At 43.1% G+C, this 19,243-nt stretch overlaps 1 protein-coding gene and 1 long non-coding RNA gene across 2 annotated transcripts in view; both read left to right on the forward strand.

Moving 5' to 3' along the window:
- The first annotated feature begins 727 nt into the window (after positions 1-727).
- The window catches only part of ephb4b (eph receptor B4b), a 34,034-nt gene continuing 15,518 nt past the window's right edge, over positions 728-19,243 (forward strand). Inside the window, 5 exon segments of the mRNA XM_005461162.4 lie at positions 728-1,767; positions 17,533-17,603; positions 17,702-17,844; positions 17,930-18,293; positions 18,420-18,582. Of these exon segments, the coding sequence (XP_005461219.2) occupies positions 1,653-1,767; positions 17,533-17,603; positions 17,702-17,844; positions 17,930-18,293; positions 18,420-18,582 (856 nt within the window). The 5' untranslated portion in view covers positions 728-1,652.
- On the forward strand, positions 1,776-3,086 carry LOC112845042 (uncharacterized). Its single transcript, XR_003217829.1, has 2 exons — positions 1,776-2,086; positions 2,238-3,086. It is a non-coding gene; the product is annotated as an uncharacterized LOC112845042 (long non-coding RNA).

The following is a 19,243-nucleotide window of genomic DNA, read 5'->3' on the forward strand; positions in this document are numbered from 1 at the left end:
ATTTTCTCTAGCTGACATGATTAAACATCTCAGTTAAATAAAACATGTGCATTTTGATTTATGTACTGTATAGCCTGTATAATAAATAAACATGTAGCCCAGTAAGTACAAAATCCAGAAAGCTACACAACACGGGGCGATTCATTTACAAACACAAGTCTAACTTAAGTTTCACATATTTCTTTAGAAGAAAAAAAAAAGATGCTTAAATTCACACAAAATGTCATAAACAAAGTTTTAAGCCTAATTTGTCAGGATTTGTTGGGTTAACCCTCTGAGGTCCAAATATAATTGGCCATTTTGACTCCTTTTGATTTTACTTTTGTATTTTACCCTTTTCTCCTGGCCTTGCTTGGTATCATTCTTTTCAGCTCAACCTCATGTGTCTGAATGTAGATGTCTTTTCACTGACATGCTGTATCAATAGTACTGATCTGAAATCACACAAAAAACTTAAAATCCTAGTATCAGTTATGTGTTTTAATGTACCAACCACAGACATGTTTAGTAAATAATTTTCTGCACAAATTTTGGTAACAATAAAGTTATATACAACTATTTATCTAAACATGCAGCCAATGCATCTTCTGTTTTTTTTTGTACAACAATTTAAAAATACAACTAAAACTAAAATGAGAGAACAATCAGTTGTCGCAATAAGATGCCCCACAAATTATGTGTGCCAGTAAAAAAAAAAAAAAAAAATCCGCCACAAGACAGAGGAGAACAGCACAGGATGAACCTGCAGGCCTGACAACAGCAGGTATCTCTACTCTGGTTTTTAACCTGGAGACAGAGTTTACACTGCAATCAGTCTTTGTGACATTATTAGTGCCCTCACTGACACACAAAACAAAACAACGAATACACAACACACTAACTACACAAGACAACACAACACGCTGACTATACACTTCACGCTAAACGCCACAAATCTGGCACATTGCTTTTTTTAAGGAATTTGAAGTTTTTTGGTCGATTTGGTCTCCAGGTTTCAAAAACAGACATGCGCAGACACGTTCTCTCCACATTCCTTCACAGCCTGTCAGTCATCGCTGAGCTCCGCCCCCTTTGGACTGGCAGGCTCCTTCAGCCACTCACACTGCGGCTGCTGGCGGGGTCTGTGTCTGTGTGGGCGTGGTCTGATCCAGAGGTGGAGGCAGAAAGTTGGAGCAGCTTTTGTTCTCAACTTTTTGTGCGCATGTGAGCTGGAGCTGCAGACTGGAATCACTGGTGTACTTTTTAGAGTGTGTGTCCGCGCTGTGTGTGACTGTGACTGCGGCTCGGCGTGTGTGTGAGTCTGTGGTTCGGGACCCCCACCTGCAGCTGTCCCACCGACCCCTGTCCGCTCTACAGGCCGCCTCTCGCAGCTCCTCAGACGGTCTCGCAGGCAGCCCCGCCCCGCTGCTCTACGCTGGAGGAGAGAGGAGGAGGGGATGGAGGAATGAGGGAGAACCGGGGGGAACAGAGAGGAGGCTGAGGGCTGAAGGAGTCGGGTGCTGTGACTCCCTCCGGCCTCCATCTTGGACACTTTGTGGACTTTTTTCTTTTTCTCGAACTTTTCGGCTCCAATGAGGCGCGCGCGGCCGGCGGAGACCGAGCCCAGCTGACATCAGTGATCGGTGATCGATAGGTGCGACCGGGACGGAGTAATGGGAGCTCACCGGGGCCCCATGGCCCCCGGCCGGGCCTCCTCCTGCCGCGGGCTGCTGCTGCTGCTCCTCCCGCTGCTGGCGGTGCTGCTGGGCTCCTGCAGGGCGGAGGAAGGTGAGTACTGATCAATACACTCATTATCGACCACAGCTGCTGATCGATCAGTCTGCGTCGGCCCAGAAACGATGACGTAATGTTACAGATCAGCTTAAACTATCGATCCTCAGAGAGAGGCTCAGTCACACACCTCAGAGGGGAAACGGGACCCCTTTCTTCTTTTGTGGTTAATAAGTTTTTACATTCAGCTCAGAAGTTTTACACTTGTAACGTCAAATATTCAAATAAAAGTACACAAATGTATGAATGATGTGCTTTTACTGCAACAGAGTCCCTCTGAGCTGCAGTAAAACCCGAGTTTGCTGCAGTAAAATCAGTTTTTACTGTAGTAAATTCAGGTTTCTTCTCTCCCCTGTGTCCCATCAGGAGGTTTGTGTTCAGGGGTTTGACCCTGTGATTTTTCATAGTCTGTTTATAATAAGTAAATGTGTAATTTTCAGGATTCCTCTGACACTGAACAGTGGGAGGACCTTGTGTCTGTTAGCAGGTGCAGGTAGTAAGCTGTGCACACCTTTACCTGCATCTTCATAAGTAGCTGACTAACTGCCTGTATCCGTTGCTCATACTGAGGCTGCGGGTCAGCCACCCTGCCTCTGTGAGCCTCTGCAGGGCGACGGTGTGGAGCCGTGTGGGGCTCTGAGGGTCTGATGAAGGTTGTTGTTGTGTTGTTGTGCCTCTGCGGTTTACTTCTTCACTCACTCTAAGGAGCCTCCACAGTAATGACATGTTAGCTGTGGCTGTTAGTGGGACACACGGCAGGTCAAAGGTCAGGGTCGAGGACACTGCCTTGTTTCCGTTAGTGTTTCTGTCACGTTTGAGTTCAGTTCACATAACAACAGGACAGCAGAGAGTTTCAGGCTTTAGGTTGAAACAACTAAACGTGTTTGTGTTCTCACTGTTTTAGTTTTAACATAGCACAAACGTAAAACATGGTATAAATCTAAACTGTGACTTAAAGTCACTGTTTAAAAGATAATAAGTGTAAAATGTGTGTGGTGATCAGATTAAAAATCAGATTCACTCAAAAATCCAAATTATAACCTTTTTATATTTTGTGCATTACAGTAAAACTTTAACTGAAAACGTTTGTGTTTTTATAAAAGTGTCAAACATTTTGTTAACGTGTTTCATTTACATCAGGATAAAATCAGCAAGAGCCAATCAGATATCACGACAGCAAACACGGAGGGGAAAATAAATAAACACATGAGAATAAAATGATAAGAAATGAGGAAGCGTCCTGTTCACTGAGAAATAAACAGAAAAATTCAGTAAAGTCACATTAAAATGAATGTGACTTTAGTGTCACTGATTCACTGAGAGCGCACACTCACAGTTTACTGCACTTTGTGTCCGTGATGCTATCATCAGCTCTGACCTAGGAGGACGCCGTCTGAGCGCGCTCAGTCGGCTCCAGCGTTTCTCTGGTTTTTATTGTTGAGCTCTAAAGTGAGAGGAGCTCAGGCTGAGCGAGGCCTCCCACTTGGGCTGATGTGGCCACAGAGCGCGCTCAGACTGAGCTCTGGAGCTTTTTACTGCAGCTGATTTGGTGATTTATTGGTTATTGATTAGGAATCCTCTGACATGTTCAGTGCTGTGTCTGAGCAGCAGTAAAAACAATCATCCCTCTGTCATCTTGCGTGACTCCACTGTGTTTTTAGCTTCAGGGTTTCTGGAGATAACAAATCAGCTTTAGGACTTTCAGGCTGTGAGACCTCAGAGAGCAGAAGCTGGCTGGTTTATTAGGAACAGCCTGGCTAAATATGACACTGGTTCACTTTTCCTGATAAAGGGGTCATCTGATCGTCTCAGAGAAGCTGCTGTTTCCAGAGCGCCTGTGGACGCCCCAAAAAACCTAAACCAGCTTTAAAAGTGTTAAACGTGTGTGCTGATACCCGCTGAGGAAAACCAGTTTAAAACCAGCAGGCAGGAAACCGACAGTGCTGCAGCTGCTTCAGATCAGCATGTGACTGGTTATCAATACCTCATTTATCACGCTGTTTGTCAACACAAAGGAGCAGCTGACTGTCACGTGACCCCCTCGCCCTCCCAACAGGAAGAGGACAGGAAGTAGAGACGCAGGGGCCGAGGGTCTGAGAGCTGAAACAACAAACTGTTTGATAACTGATAAACAGTTTAACAGCAGGGTTATTGATCTACAGATACCTGCTCGTTACTGCTCGGTAACATTTCTCTCATTAAAACCGGAGCCAAGACTTCTGGGATGGTTTCTTGGCAGCACAGCAGCCATGTCATTGGTCAGGTAATGCCATTAAAAATGCTCAAAATGGCTCCAACAGCACAAACTCAGTACAGAGGTCCAGTTCAGTTTAGCTGAGGTGGAGCCTAGCAACAGCTATGGTAAATGGTAAATGGCCTGTATTTATATAGCGCTTTTATGGTCCCTAAGGACCCCAAAGCGCTTTACATATCCAGTCATTCACCCATTCACACACACATTCATACACTGGTGATGGCAAGCTACGTTGTAGCCACAGCCACCCTGGGGCGCACAATGCACAATGCGTCAATGTTGCTATGACTTAGCTACAGCCCTAATAATGCAAACTTTAAGCCTTGTTACAGTTTCAACAGCTGAGTTATTAAAGCATTAATCCTCCTACACAGTTGTGCTATTAGAAACAAGAATATAATTAAATGTGAATAAAAAGTAGAGGACCAGTAATAGAGCCCTGTGGAACTCCACCACGTGTAAAACAACAACTTCTGGTTTCTGTTACTGGCAGTGATCTCTGCTGGTTACTGTCTCCACAGAAACTCTGAATTAGGCCTAAAATGCTTTAAGTGACAGCTTCTGAGGTTCTTACACACATGTACTCATGTTTCTTTAACACCTCCTCGCTCTGTAATTAATATGCATCTCTGACTCAATAAACCACTACACTTCTGTTTCTCAGTGTTTTTATCTCACACTGAGTTTTGTATCAGGCTGTAATTGTATTTACTTGTGCTGTAAACATGGACGTTTTAGTCTGAGGATGGAGTCAGTGCTTTAGTCTCGAGTGGACATTAGAGGAACTTACGACCGTATTAAACCTCAGCAGCCTCGTGAGTGTGTGCAGTCGACTGAAGTTTATACAAACAGACACTCAGGAAGACTTGAGGATAAATAAATAACAGATTCACACACAGTCGCTCTTTAACGGCAGGTTAATCAGCAGCTGAGTGTGTGTGTGTGTGTGCTGGAAGCAGGATCATTGTTTCCTGCCAAACCAGAAAATTACCAGTTAGAAAACAATAGCATGTGTGTGTGTGTGTGTGTGTGTGTCTGTGTGTGTGTGTTCAGACTCTGAAGGCTGTTTGAAGCCTCTCTGGGACTTTACTGTTTAACCCTTTGAAGGATCATCCAGCTTTGCTTCACCCGGTTGAGCTTCACTGTACCCTCTGTGCCGACTTCTCGCGCTCCACCTTCCAGCGTAGAGGTTTACATGAAATCGGGAGTTTCTCACATAAAAACAGTGAAATTAGCTGAAGTGGTTAAATTAGACATATTTCCTCTGGATTCTGGTGCCGCAGAAGCTTTTTTTACTGTGGGTGTGTCCACATATTGTCCTCCATCTGCTCCCTGTCTTTTCTCTCCTCTTGTCTTTGTTCTGTTGTTCTTATTTTAACCCCGTGCACACACCAAACCTCCCCCTCTCCACCTCTTTCTCCTGCCTCCACCTCTCCCTCGGCGCCTTTCTTCCGTCCATAAATCCCTTTAAAGGCGCTGGATTTAATTTCTGACTGAGGATTTACATGTTAAGTGCCGGTTTGTTAATCTGTTGATTGGCCCTTTGGAGGTTTAGCCCTCACACTCACAATAAAGACAGGCATATAAGACCTGTGAGAGTGTCACGAGGATTTTCAAAATAAAACACCGGCCAAATGTTAAGTTTGACCTTTCTAACAATATCAGCTGCATCGTTTAAACAGGTGCACAAATGAGGTCTGTCCAGAAAGGGAAGCACGTGAAGTTTGTAAAGAAAGTGACAGAAAACCTGCAGGTGATACAGAAACAGAGCAGTTTGCCTTTAAAATAACAAAAACAAGAATTTTGTCCACCTAAAGTTAAAAGTGTTTGCATTTTTCAGTGTTAAAAATAACTGACCAGGTAGAGGAAGGTTTAGGACTGTAAACACACTGACAGTGAACACCCATCTGAAATTAAAAGAAGAGTGTAACTCACTTATTCATAAAAAGATCACATGGAGTTTCAAAATCTAAACGTTCATAAGAATCAGATACCACTAAAGCATTTTTCGACTGGAGCTAAAATACTCAAAAATTAACATTCACATTAGTATTTGCTGTTACCATAACCAATATACAGTATACCTTACAATATTGTAATAATATTACATTTGAATTAATATAAATGTTAAAACATAATTTGAAAAGCTGAAGGAACATATTTCATGTTGTGATGCAGAAGAACCCTAGAATCTCTGAGGAGCCTGGAGTAAACCAAACATCTGCACATTTATTCACAGATGGTAAATAAACAGGCTATCAGCAAAGTGAGAACAACAGCTGAGAGCAAAGCTAAAAATATGTGTTTTAAAAGAGATATGATCTCAGTGTCTTCACAGTTTGCCCACAAAACAACATTTTTAGAGAATATATAAGATCATCTGCTTAAAATGTTACTGATAAAAATATGAGGTGAGTTCCACTTTAACCTTTGTGACATGTGCCCCAACACCCATCTGTGGACATTAAAAAAAGTGTAGAAAAAAACCCTCAGTTTTTCTCTATCTGGATTTCATGGAAAACACTGTCAGGCTTTAAGAAATCTTCATCAGATGAATTCTTGTTTGTAACCTCACCCTGTTCTACATGCTGTGACAGGCAGATATTTAACACTTTCAGCTCTGTTATTTAGCCAGACTCTATAATTTTGCATGATTTTGTTTGGATGGTTTATGTTACAGTGAAAGAGGTTAAAGCAGAATGGCAGAGGACCAACAACAGAGCCCTGGGGAACTCCACTGGTTAAATTCAAAAGAACACATTCATTAAAAAGTAGTAATAATAGTAAAACAGTGGTGTTATCTGTTCTAAAAGCCGTGTCTCTGTTTCATAGTCATAACAAGCGTTTCATCACTGTAGAAGCAGATTAAAATCTTTCATGTTGCAGCAGAGGGAAGATTTGCTTAGAGGACAGTTTTGGGATTCTGGGAAAACGTCCAGAGCAGCAGGAAGTTTTGTCAAACTACCTTCACTGAGAGTGACGCTTGCTGATACTGCGATCTCAAACTTTTTTGACATACCTGTTTCTGAAGTTAAATAAGTTAAACCTTCATCTCACATTTAGTAACAGCATGATTAGACTCTGTGAAAAATGTCCATAACAGAGGGAAATTCTCTCAAACGCCATCAAAGCCTTTGATTTCATGTTACACCCCTACACCACCACCCACAATGGCTTTATATCCTCCCAGGGGCTCCACCCCCCAGGGTGGAGAGCCTAATGCTATAATGTAATGTCAGAACATTCGATAGATGAACAGCTCTGTAATCATCTCTTTGAACCTTTCTGTTTCCATTTTTTAGCTCACCGCCTCAATCATTAAAACTGATTCAGAACACTGAAGTTTGAATCATTACATTTTTAAACTTCAGACAGAAAAGAGGACTTTTAATGACGTTTCTAAATTTTCGTATTCTTTCATCTTTTTGGAGCCTATACGGTGAACAGTGGAAAGTTTTGGGAACCTTCACATGACTGCTTTCACTAAGTTTAATGAGCGTCAAAGTTACATAACCATGGTTCTATGAGTGTAGGTACAACTGACCAAGAGCTGGCGGCTGCTTTTGTGTTTGTTGCTTCAGACTTTTATGGTGAATTCTCACAGTGTTTGCTGTTCTCCGTCTTTCTTCTTCGGGTTAAGAAATTGTGTTTGTTCTGAGTTAAGTGGGTACTGAGCCCACCCAGTAGTTTTTCAGCGATGTTTGGAAGTGCCTACATTCAGATATGTCAGATGAGGTTTTTAATTGCACAAAAGCTTTCCATCCATTTCAATCAAGTCATTTTCATATAAACAATATAATAAACTTAATGTGAAGGCTCTAGGATGGTTATTTTTATAATTATAATAACTAGTCTGATAAACCCAAATTGTTTAAATGCATAACATCCAATCACTGATTGATTTACTTGTTTAAGTTATGTTTTGTCTGCCAAACATGTCACATTAAATAAATAACTTTGTTGCGGGTAAAACTGTATTATTGTAATGCAGAGAAAACACATATGCAGTCTATTTAAAGTCTTAAATATTTGATGTGAATTACCTTTTGAATGCACCTTACTCCTCTTTTTATTGTGAGTGACTAATCTAGAGCCAGTTTCATGCATTTCAACTAAACCAAACAAAAACTAAACCACTTTCTGGGGCTTAAAATATCTCCCACATTTTGCCAAACAAGAAATTCACCAGTGGTAGAAGGAGCCCACAGATGCTGCGGCCTCCATGAATTTCGTATTTCCTCGTGTAAATTACCCCAGGTTTTCCTTTGTAAAGTTCAGCCTTCAAACCTGTTGAAATGTGGGCTGGTTGTCAAAAGGCACAGAGGCAGAACTGGCTCCGCACTGGCACCATGTCGATGGAAAAGAGATAATGGAGTAGGCCCTATTTTTCTTTCTCCGTAAAAACATCCCTGGAAGAGGTCCTACGGGGGCAGTTCCTGTGGTTGGAACACTCACAAAGGTGCACTCTGACTTGAAATAACCTGTTTCCTGCAGTGGAAATCGGCCTCATTAGTGCAGTCAGGTATTGGCAAACATTCAGTCGTAGTTCCACTGTAGGCATTGGGGTAAATGAGGAAAAGAAAATCAATGTAAAACTCCCATTTTTGTGGGGTTGGGGGGAAGCTGCTTGAAGCTTGCACTTTGTTTCCTTGACTCTGTACAGCAGAGGTTAGCGTGACCCACAGAGACATGGCGGACGCACTAATGGGAAATACAGCAGACTGAAATAAAGCGGACTGATCCTTTAAGGACGCTTTGAACCATCTGGATGCAAACGCAGTCAGTCTGCCTGAACTTGTGTCCAGAGTTCCTCCTGTGCAGCTAATGAGTAACTTTCCATTCTCCAGACAAACGTCCTCAGGTGGTTTGATTTGTCCGCGGGCCAAAACTCAGATATTTTATAAACTGTCACATGTAAGAAGCAGAAATGTTCTCAACGTGATTTCTTCCAGTTGACTGTCGGATAATCTCTGCAGCTGTGGAACATTTTTCCAACCGGATGGTTCAAAGAGTCTTTGAGGACTGAGTAAATATCACTAGCAGGGCAAGTTTTAACCGTCCTCCTATATTTTCAGATGTTTTATGTCCTGATTGCTGAGGAGAACAAACAGAGCTGCAGCTTGTTGTGGAAGATTCCTGACATGTGAAATGAGTCAGAGGCAGTTCAAACAGCCTGAATCATCGATCGGAGTGTTGACAGAGAGAAGATAAGGTGCTCAAACAGAGAGCGATGAAGACGAGCAGGAACAAACACAACCTGAACATCTGTTCCTCTGTGAAAGTCTCTTAAATTATACAAACACTGTCTGTCTACTGGCAATGAAAGGTGTGTTTAAGCCATACAGTAAATAGACACATCAGAAACAAGTAGAACCAACATAGTGTCCAGTAAAGGCTTAGCTTGTCTGTGCTCATTCCAATGAAGTGCAATGATAAGATCGAATAAAGGTAAGGCTTGGCTGTGGTTTCTCTAACTGACAATTCAGTTCAGCCTCTTGGCACCGGGTGTAGACTAAACCCAACACTTACTAAGGATGCCCAGATTTTACTGTCCTGACAGACAGATGTATCTCAAGTGGTAGAGCAGGTCATCTGCTAATCAGAAGGTTGATGGTTTGATCCCTGGCCGCTCCAGTCTCCATACCGAATATCCCTGGGCAAGATACTAACTCCACGAATGCCTTCATGCTCCATCTTCCTTGTGCTAATGTGCTTATATTAGCCTAAGGTTAGCTCTGCAGCTAGGTAGTGTCAGCTAGCCTGATTCCACTAACCCTCCAGATGTTTAGTTCTAGCAGGGCTGCACTAAACATCTGTCAGTATGTGGTGCATCAACTTTCAGAATCAGAATCAGAATAGATGGAAACTAGCTTGATGACTTCCAGCTAACTTAGCTAAGGCCTGATTTAGACCTCTGAGGTGTCTTTTTAGGGTCTATGATGTAACCTACATAAGTGGCCGATGATGTCGCCATTTATGCATGTTTTGGTACATTATGTGGTAATCACTGTGTGGTCGTGTCCCAGTGATTTATATGTGGTGCCAGGAGATAGAAACAAATCAAATGTTGGGACCCTTTTTCCTCCCGAGTCCACGGTCTTTGTTGTGGTCAGTGTTTTTTGTGGGGACCAAACACATTTGTCCATAAAGTCTTTCTCTCAGGTCCATTCTGATAGTTTCAGCAATCTCCTTACAGGAATTTACTGACATGTGTGAGTCCTTATGTTGATGTAGTGATTATTCTTCCATCATACTGAGGCTAGTATCGTTATTCTCTCACTGATGAATTTGAACACTGCGGTGAAAAAGCAGACAGAAAAGCACAGGAGAAATCTACGGCGCTGAACGGACCAGTCACAGCGTTTGTCGATGTGTATTTACGTTTCCACGGAGATGCACGTCAGGTTACGGCGTAGGGTTTCAAAGGGGTTTGCAGTTACAGCATAGTTTTCCTGCTGAAGCATAAATCTTTAGTAACTCAGCTGAACCTCATACCTTTGTCAGGAACACCTGGACTTTAAACTTTATTGGAACACGTGGGCGAACAGCCACACTGACCGTTTTATTGGAGCTGAGCTAATTTGGACCTTTTTATCTCTCAGCGGTGCTTGAAGGAGCATTTGGACCAGGAACTGATTAATGACATCAACTTTAATGAGAAGATACCATTCCTCCGTGAATTAATGCCTCCTGCTGATGATATACGTGTGATGGTTTCCTCTAACAAACTGAGCTGAGCTTTTGAACCACACGATGTGATCCAGGCTGCAGTGTGATGACAGAGGGAGGCATCCACGGACCTAAACTTTGTGCCCTTACCTTCCCGAGGCAGAGTCAGTGTCTCAGAGCTCTGGCTTGTTTATCTGCAGCTGCCTCTGCTACAGTTAGAACATCCTTTACATTTTCCCCCAAATCAGCCATAAATCTGCAGTTTTCTCCACGTCCTGCACCAAAGTTTCCACAAAGAGAGGACACGTCATCGACGTTTGCAGAATGAAAAAGCTCCATTGTTCTTGTTTGTTGTTTTTTAACGAGTCTGAGCAAATGAAATGACCCTCTGGAAGTACTTAAAGCACTGAGTGCGCGGGGTGTTTCATTAGTGCAGGCTGGTATAATGTGTGGTTTTTAGCCCTGATGTGGAGTCACATCACATGACATTCAGTACAAATCTTAATCTGCACTAGAGTCAAACGTTCGTTAGGTTTTTCTGTTCTTCCTGTACAGCCAGTCAGATGGTTGTGTGTTTTTAGATCTTTGAGATTAAAAATCGCACAAAGTTCAGCCAGCAGAAAAGCAGCAACTAAAGCAGGAGACGAAGAAGAAGAGGAGAGTAAAAAGCAGGAGGAAGAATAAGGAGTCGAGGAATGAGAGAGAAGAAAGTAGCGAGGAGGAGTGAGATAATCAGGTTTATTAGAGAGCAAGTCGCAGCACGAGACCACACACACCAACACACACGCAGCCCGACCAGCTTGTGTAAACATCCCGCCAGCGTTGTCATGGCAATTTCCGTGTCCTCGTCATGCACTCTTATCGCAGATGCACTGTTTACAGCGTGTGTTCCTTTCTTTGTGTGTTTGTGAGGACCATCGTGCAGCAGTGTGGGGACGTTTCTGCTGGTCCTCACAGGCCGAGGATCCAGACCCCAGTCCTCACAAACACAGGACTCTGTGTGTGTATGTGTGTGTGTGTGTGTGTGTGTGTGTGTGTGCAGTTTACAGAGTCTATATAGATGTAAACCAAACACACACATGCTGAGGCTTTAATTGGCTCAGACTGCGATGCTGATTAGAAACGCGTGTGTATAAACTTTATTCATCCTCTGCGGTCGAGACTTGGAGCTCATAACTTCAGCAGCTTCAGAAAAACCAGTTAATGTGGCGGCTTTTAGAAAAGCAACAAAAGAGAGGCGAACCTGCAGGCTTGGTGATCTCGTGTCGCATCACCGGAGGAGCACATTGACTATTTAAGAGTCGAGGCTGAAAGTTATCCCTGATCACATAGCATGACATCACAGCCCCGCGGTGTCAGAGGGAGCAGAGAGCAGCGAGGCATTCGGGTGCTGCAGTAGATCAGATACATGAACCCGTGAACATCCTGAAGGGAGGAAAGACTCTCGTCTTTCCTCCCGCACACACACATAACAGCGGGGACTGTCACTGAACCGCTACACAACCTGAACCCTAAAATTATGTCAGTTGCAAAACCTGCCGTTCCTTTAATGTCCCTGTACGCTACCAGGCTAAAAAGGTCCAACTGTAGTATAAGTACTTGGACTTTGGCAAAGCCTGTGAATATTTGACATACGGTCAAATAAAAACACTGCAGATGCTCTTCAGAGAAACAGAGTCAGGACCAGGCCTGTATATTAATAAGAGACTAAACATAATGAAACATCCAACAAACAACATGAGCATGTGTATAATAAGCCTCTGAAGGTCTGAGCTGAAATGTTTTACACTCTAGTCAGTGTTTTCTTACAGGTGGTGGAGTTCCACAGGGCTCTATTATCGATCCTCTACTTTATATTTACATAATATTCTTGTTTTTTAAGCCATTATATGTTTATCACTTTATAACAACTGTACAGGGAGTCAGTTTAGTTTTATACCTCATGTGTTAAACTTTATTAAGGCTTAACGTTTGCAGTGGTGTGGTCTCAATGACTGACAGGTGGCTGTAGCTGCTAGCTTGTCTGCTAGGCTTCACATTAGCTAGTTCCTGAACTGGACCTCTGGACCGTGTTTGTGCTGTTTGAGTCTTTTGCAGTTATCTGACCACTGATATGGCTGCTGTGTGGTTGATGGGGAAATTATAGGATTGCATTTGGATGTTACTGAGCACCAAGTCTCTGGTAACCAGTTAAGCTAGCTGATAGCCTAGCACTTGAACATCTCATGCTCTACTCCAAAGACTAACATGGCAGCCACACTAGTAATGTTGAAGCTTAAGTCTGTGTTTGTAAGGGCAGTTCGCAGTCTCTGTTGGTTTTTGGTGGTTTCCTAGGATTTATTAGTATAATAGCAGAGAGTAGAAGCGCTGTAAGTGTTTCTACTGCTTTTCTAAGGTTTAGAAGTTCATCTGAGCTCCCCGTGAAGAAGTAAGAGGCCCATGTATGCGTGAGGAGACGCTGACCTTCTTCTCCTGAGCACATCACACTGGCAGAAAGGTCACATTTCCGTCATGTTTTCCACCCTTGGCGTTGGAGCGTCTGCTGCAGTGGATTAATCATCGTCACACTGACTGTGCAGCTCGTACTTCACACAGCGAGCTCCTGACTCGACGCTCGCTGCTCATCTGTGTCCGTGAGCTTTGTACAGGCCCTCCGAAACACCCGGGGAGAATTACAGACGGCTTCATTCCTCAGCTGCTGCCAAGCGGAACGATGGAATGGCCGCTTTCCCTTTCTCCACGCTGCAATTACACACACACACACAAAGGGAGAGAGTCAGGCGCTCCAACTGTTTAAATCTGCCTGTCGGTTAATTAAAACGAGAAGTGACTGAAGCTATTAGAGCAAATGAATGACGAGACACTGTGTGTGTGCGTGTGTGTGTGTGTGTGTGTGTGTGTGTGTGTGTGAGGTAGGCAGGTCAGTGTGTTTTTCACACCACTACAGATTATTAATCTGGCTAAAGAGAGCTGATGAAGTGTAACTGACGTGGACTCTGACACACACACACACAGACACATACACTCTCTCCGTATCTGTGTGTGTGCATATGCGTTGGTCTGCCTGTTTTTGTGGGGACCATGGTTAGATCTAGACCTTATAAGGACATCAGAGCTACAAGTGTCCGTTTGAAGGTTCAGATCACAGACTGTGAGGACAGTTTTTCACCTTGAAGCCTGAACTTCAGCACTTTGATTTCCACCATGTTTGGATGATTTATTCATCCTTCAGTCTGCAGGTCAATGATCATTTAGAAAACCAATATTTAATATCGTTTTCATGATTGTTTCCTGTTTCTTTGTCTTAAAGCAGTGTGATAAAAGCTATTGATAGTTAATGTTAAGTTAAACCAGTTGTGGACCGTCCCCACACCTCTAAAGTTAACACTCATTTTACCTCTTACGCCACTTTAATTTTAAATGGTCCAGATCAGTGAGGCTGTAATCCTGGAAATTTAAGTATAATTCGAGTATGTTGTTTTCCCCATGACAGAGAAATTCTGCTGTAGTAAATGAGAGAAACCCGTCTGCTCTTAAAGTGTAAGACATGAGTGTGTAAACAGTTCTGTAGATCATTACTGTCCTGTCATTAAAAAACAGAAAGGTTTTGTTAATTAACGGAAAATTTTCTTTTTTAATTTTGTTTAAAAAAAACAAACAGATATTTGTGTAGTTTTCCGTAACTTAACTATTTGTCTGTTACTTGATATTACTTGATTACTTTGGTGTAGTATTATTAGCAGATAGAGGGAGAACTCTTTATTAGTTACACAACCTGTAAAACGTGAAAATACAGTTAAAGCTCTAAAATTTTAGCCTTACTCTATATTTTCCAGTGTAGTCCAGCAGGACAGATTGGAGCTTTAGGCTGCCCGATTCTGGCCCCTGGGCCTTATGTTTGACACCCCTGGTCTACACTGAAGATGCATAACCTTTTTTTTTTTTAACCATATACCTTTTAAAAAAAAATAAGAATATTATAGTCTGGATGAAGCCAGTCAAAACAAAGTTATTATAGTTGACAATAAATAGTTGAAAATAAATAAACAGGTTAATGACATAAAAACTGTCTGAAATGGTGACGTGAACACTGAAAATAATACCAAAATGAAGTAAAAGTTACACAGGAAATGACTTTAATTTGTATCTCTTTCACTTTGATCCAATTTTTCGCACAGCCAGCCTGAAGTGTCTTCACTGCCTACGTTCATAGAGACCTGGACGTCTACATGACTGACAAATGGCCTCCATATTTTGATTAAAGTAACTGTGAGAACTAATCTTTTAAAAAAGCAAATCTGTAATAATAATAAATCTAAAGGCCAGTTTCCATAATATTGGATTTTATAAGCCTAAACACTCCAGCCTAACAAATGTCATCATGTTGGATTTATATTATTCTGAAAGCATTCATCCATCACAGCCAATAGCAACAAGCGACACAGACACTAAACAGGAAGTGAGCCACATGAAAATGTAAAAAATGTCAGTCGGGCCTCAAATGTCTCCATACTTCTCCCCCCACCTCACTAAGCCATCAGAGTTATTTATTTTGAAGGCACCTGTCTGTCACAGTCAGTAGAAATGGAAAAAGGTGCTTATTAAACAAACGCCGCTAAAGAGGAAGTGAGATCACATCTCAGAAAATGTCCTATCAGTGCTTCCAGCTGTGCTTGTGACACGCTAAATTTAAGCTTCCAGCAGAGCGGCGCTCTGATTTATGCAGAACTACAGCACGAAGACGTTTACATCGTTTGGATGTAGGCAGTAACATCAAAGCCTGAGCTGAGGCCTGTCATATTAAATGTGGAGGAACACCACCCTCTCCCGTGTAAATGTTCAGAGTCCTGCAGCTGGAGGCAGCAGTGAAACCAGGGCATTTAGATTTATCGCTCTCTTTTTGCGGCTCTGAGCTCTGACTGAAAACAGAAATCCTCAGAAAACAGCAGTATTAATGTTGCATTTGTTGGGGACTACTTTCTGCAGAGGACTGATATGAATGTTCGGTGGTTGTGGAGGTCTAAGAGGCTTAAAAAGAGGGGAGAAGTGTGAGAAACGTCTGCATTTTTCACCGTGTGTGTCAGGGTTAAGCCTCCTGAGCCTCTCTCCTCCAACGCTGATTACACACCATCACTCACGGCAGATATTACACATGTGCAGGCATGCCTCGAGTGTGTGTGTGTGTGTGTGTCAGGGTGTAGCCTGGTCTTCTTCACCTGTCCTCCTTCCTCCACAGAGACACACAGAGGGAGAAAGAAGCCCTTGTGTTGTGTGGACCGTCTGTGTTTTTACTTTCCCTGATTGAAGCCGCTGAAAGACCTCCTGTGGGTTTTCTGTCTGAACCTGCTGACTTCCAGTGAAAAACCTAAAACAGCTCATATCAGAGCGCTGCCATCAGTTTAAAGGAGCAGCTGATCTGATTCTGTTCCTCCGTCTGAGGCCTCTGTGAGGTCAGCAGAATGTCTTTGTCCAAAGATGCTGCGGAGGAGTCGCGGGGTCACCGAGCGGTTCTGACGGTTTCAGGGTTTTGTTGGGCTTCCAGTGGTTGTGGACATGAGTGCACAAGTTCACGCGGTTTTCCAAACACTTCTCATTGTTTAACAAATGTTTTTTAAGGTTTCAGCGACGTCTAGGTGTTTTCAAATGAGGTGTCAGAAAAAGATCCTTTAAATTGTGTGTGACTTTAAGGAGCTGGCTCTGGACATATGGGATGTTTTTAAAGGGACATTTTAGGAGGCTTTAGTAAAACTTAAAGAGTTTTTGCATTACGTACAAGTGTGTTAGAGACATCTGACTGACTGAGAGGCTTTGAGACGCCTGTAGATGATTGTGGGGATGATTTGAAGGCTTCAGGCGGACTTTTGGGAGGTTTTAAGCTTTATAAGGTTTGAGGAGCTTCATCAGGTTTTACAGGTGGTTTGAAGAGCATTTAGGAGAACTTAGGAGGACTTTTTAGGACATTTAGGGGCCTTTTTTTTAGAGGTTTTGAAAAACATCTAGGAGGCTGCCGGGATCTTTAAAAGGTTCCAAGGCCTCTTGAGTCTTTAAAGATTCCCAAGTGGCATCAGTGCTGTTTGAGGCCATTGTTGATAACAAATAACTTTTATGCGGTTTCAAAAGATATACTTTATTTTTAAGGCGAATCAAGGGAGTTGTAACACATTTGAAGGAGTATTAGCAGAGTATTAGGGTGCTGAGAACTGTCAGATTTTACATGACATGTAAGAGGCTTTAAAGAACCATCAGGAGGTTGTGGGGTCCATTGTTGAGGATCTTTAGAGGGTCTCTTAAAAGGTTTTAAGCAAGCTTTATGATGTTTAATGAGCCTTTAGGAGGTTTTAAACAACAGACAACTTTTTAGGAAATTTGCTGTGATTTTTAAAGAGGTTTTGAAAAACTTCTAGGAGGCTGCTGGAGTCTTTAAATGTCCAAGAACTCTTAAGTCTCAAAAGGCCCCAAGTGACATCAGCACTAAGGACATTGTTGACAACCTCGAGGAGGTTGTTTGAGATTTTTCAGAATGCTTCAAGTGGCTCAAGCAAGTTTTAGAAGCTTTAACAGGTTATTGAAGGTTACTGTGATGCTTTAGGGAAGCTTGTTGGATGTTTTTAATAATGTTCAGAAGGGTATTTGGGTGTGGTTGGAGCATTCGATGAGGGTGTGATTACTTGTGACAATGGTGCAGCCTGTGGAGGGCTTTCTCGAGGTTTTAAAGGAGTGCTCAGTAGATTTCAGCAACTTACTGAAGACTTTCAGTGTTGTCGAAGAACTTTGAGTGTTTTTTATTGGATGTTTTCATTGCTGAGGACTTTCGCTGACTGTTGCTGTCTGTGTTTCAGATGTGCTGATGAACACCAAGCTGGCCACATCTGACCTAAGATGGACGAGCTACCCTGCTGATGACCCGCAGGTACACATCTACAGAAAGCTAATCTGTTAGCTTATAGCTAACACTCTCCATTGGTTTGAATGAAAAAAAGCTCACCTATAATCCGTCTCTCTCCTCAGTGGGAGGAAGCGAGCTCGAGGGACGATGACCATAACACCGTGCGGACCTATGAGATCTGTACGATCGCTAGTAGTTCTTCCTATTGGCTGAGGACGCGCTGGATACCCCTGAAGGCGGCGACCACAGTCTACGTGGAGATCTGGTTGGTGGATTTAAATCACAGGTTTATTGATATCGATTAATGCAGTCCAGGAAAACTAAAATAAGGTCTGAACGTGTTGGTGCAGGTTTTCCATGATGGAGTGTTCCAGTCTGAGCAGGCAGCCCTGCAAAGAGACCTTCAACCTGTATTACTACCCGTCAGACGCTGACAACGCCACGCTCACTAGCCCGGCCTGGATGGAAAACCCTTACATCAAAGTAGCCACGGTCGCCGCTGACCACCTGATGCTGCGCGGCACCAGGGGGCGCCCTAACGTCAAGGAGCTGCGCCTAGAGGGACTGCGTAAGGCGGGGCTTTACCTGGCCTTCCAAAGCCAGAGCAACTGCATGGCATTGCTCTCTGTGCGCGTGTTCTACAAGAAGTGCCCGCCCCTGCGCCGCGCCTTTGCCTCTTTCCCTGAAACCGTCCCCCACTCGCTGGTGGAGCAGGTAACCATAGCAACAGAGGACTCTAGTGTTCTTGTATAGAACAAATCCAACTTTGAATTTAAAAATAAAAGCACTGTGAATGTGTGTGTTGAATATACAAGCTTTTATTTTGTTATTCTGCTGCAGGCTCAGGGTGTGTGCGTGGAGAATGCTGTGACGCCGCCTGGCGAGCAGTCACAACCTCCCAGCATGCTTTGTAGCGAGGTTGGGGAGTGGGTAGGGCAGCCAACGTCCAGCTGCGCCTGTCGTCCTGGATACGAAGCTGGAGAGACCGACATGCGCTGTCGAGGTGAGAGGGCAGTCTACAAAATAAAAGATCTCGTATTCGTTTTCAGAGTAAAAGCATCGTCATTTAGATGGAACGAGTGAATCTGGCACATTTGAAGGCCTGAACCGAGACCTCGGGTTCACCGTGACTCGTCGAGACTTGAACTCACTAACAGCTCCGACCATCATTTGTTTTACAAAGTAAAAGCTTCTCCTGTGCGCCGCTTCATTATCAGCACTTAAAATTCTTCGTGGTCAGAGCTGCGAGTCCGAGTAAACAGAGAGGAGAAGCTGGAAGCGATTAGAGGGAGAGAGAGCGATGTGTTGACAGTGTGAGAGAAAGAAGCCGGCGAGAGTGAGCAGGAGAGCAGGGGGCCTCAAAGTAAAGCAGGATAAAACTCAGCAGTAATCAGATTACTCTGTGCCACAGTTTTACTCAGCAAAAACTTTAAACCTGAGAGAAATGGAAACATAAGAAATACTCTGTTTTGTCTTTCCTGCCATGAGCTCAGATCACAAAGTTTGTTTACATGTAACCAGATTATAACCAGATTACAGTCGTTGTCCTACGCCGTGTAAGAAGATTCCTGAAAGGTATCAGTAAACAAGGATTACTGTTTCTGTAATCAACACAGGCATCAGAGGAAGCTACGCTAAGACTTCCACAATAAGATGGCTATTGT

This window comes from Oreochromis niloticus, linkage group LG3 (assembly GCF_001858045.2).
Source record: "Oreochromis niloticus isolate F11D_XX linkage group LG3, O_niloticus_UMD_NMBU, whole genome shotgun sequence".
Taxonomy (NCBI): domain Eukaryota; kingdom Metazoa; phylum Chordata; class Actinopteri; order Cichliformes; family Cichlidae; genus Oreochromis; species Oreochromis niloticus.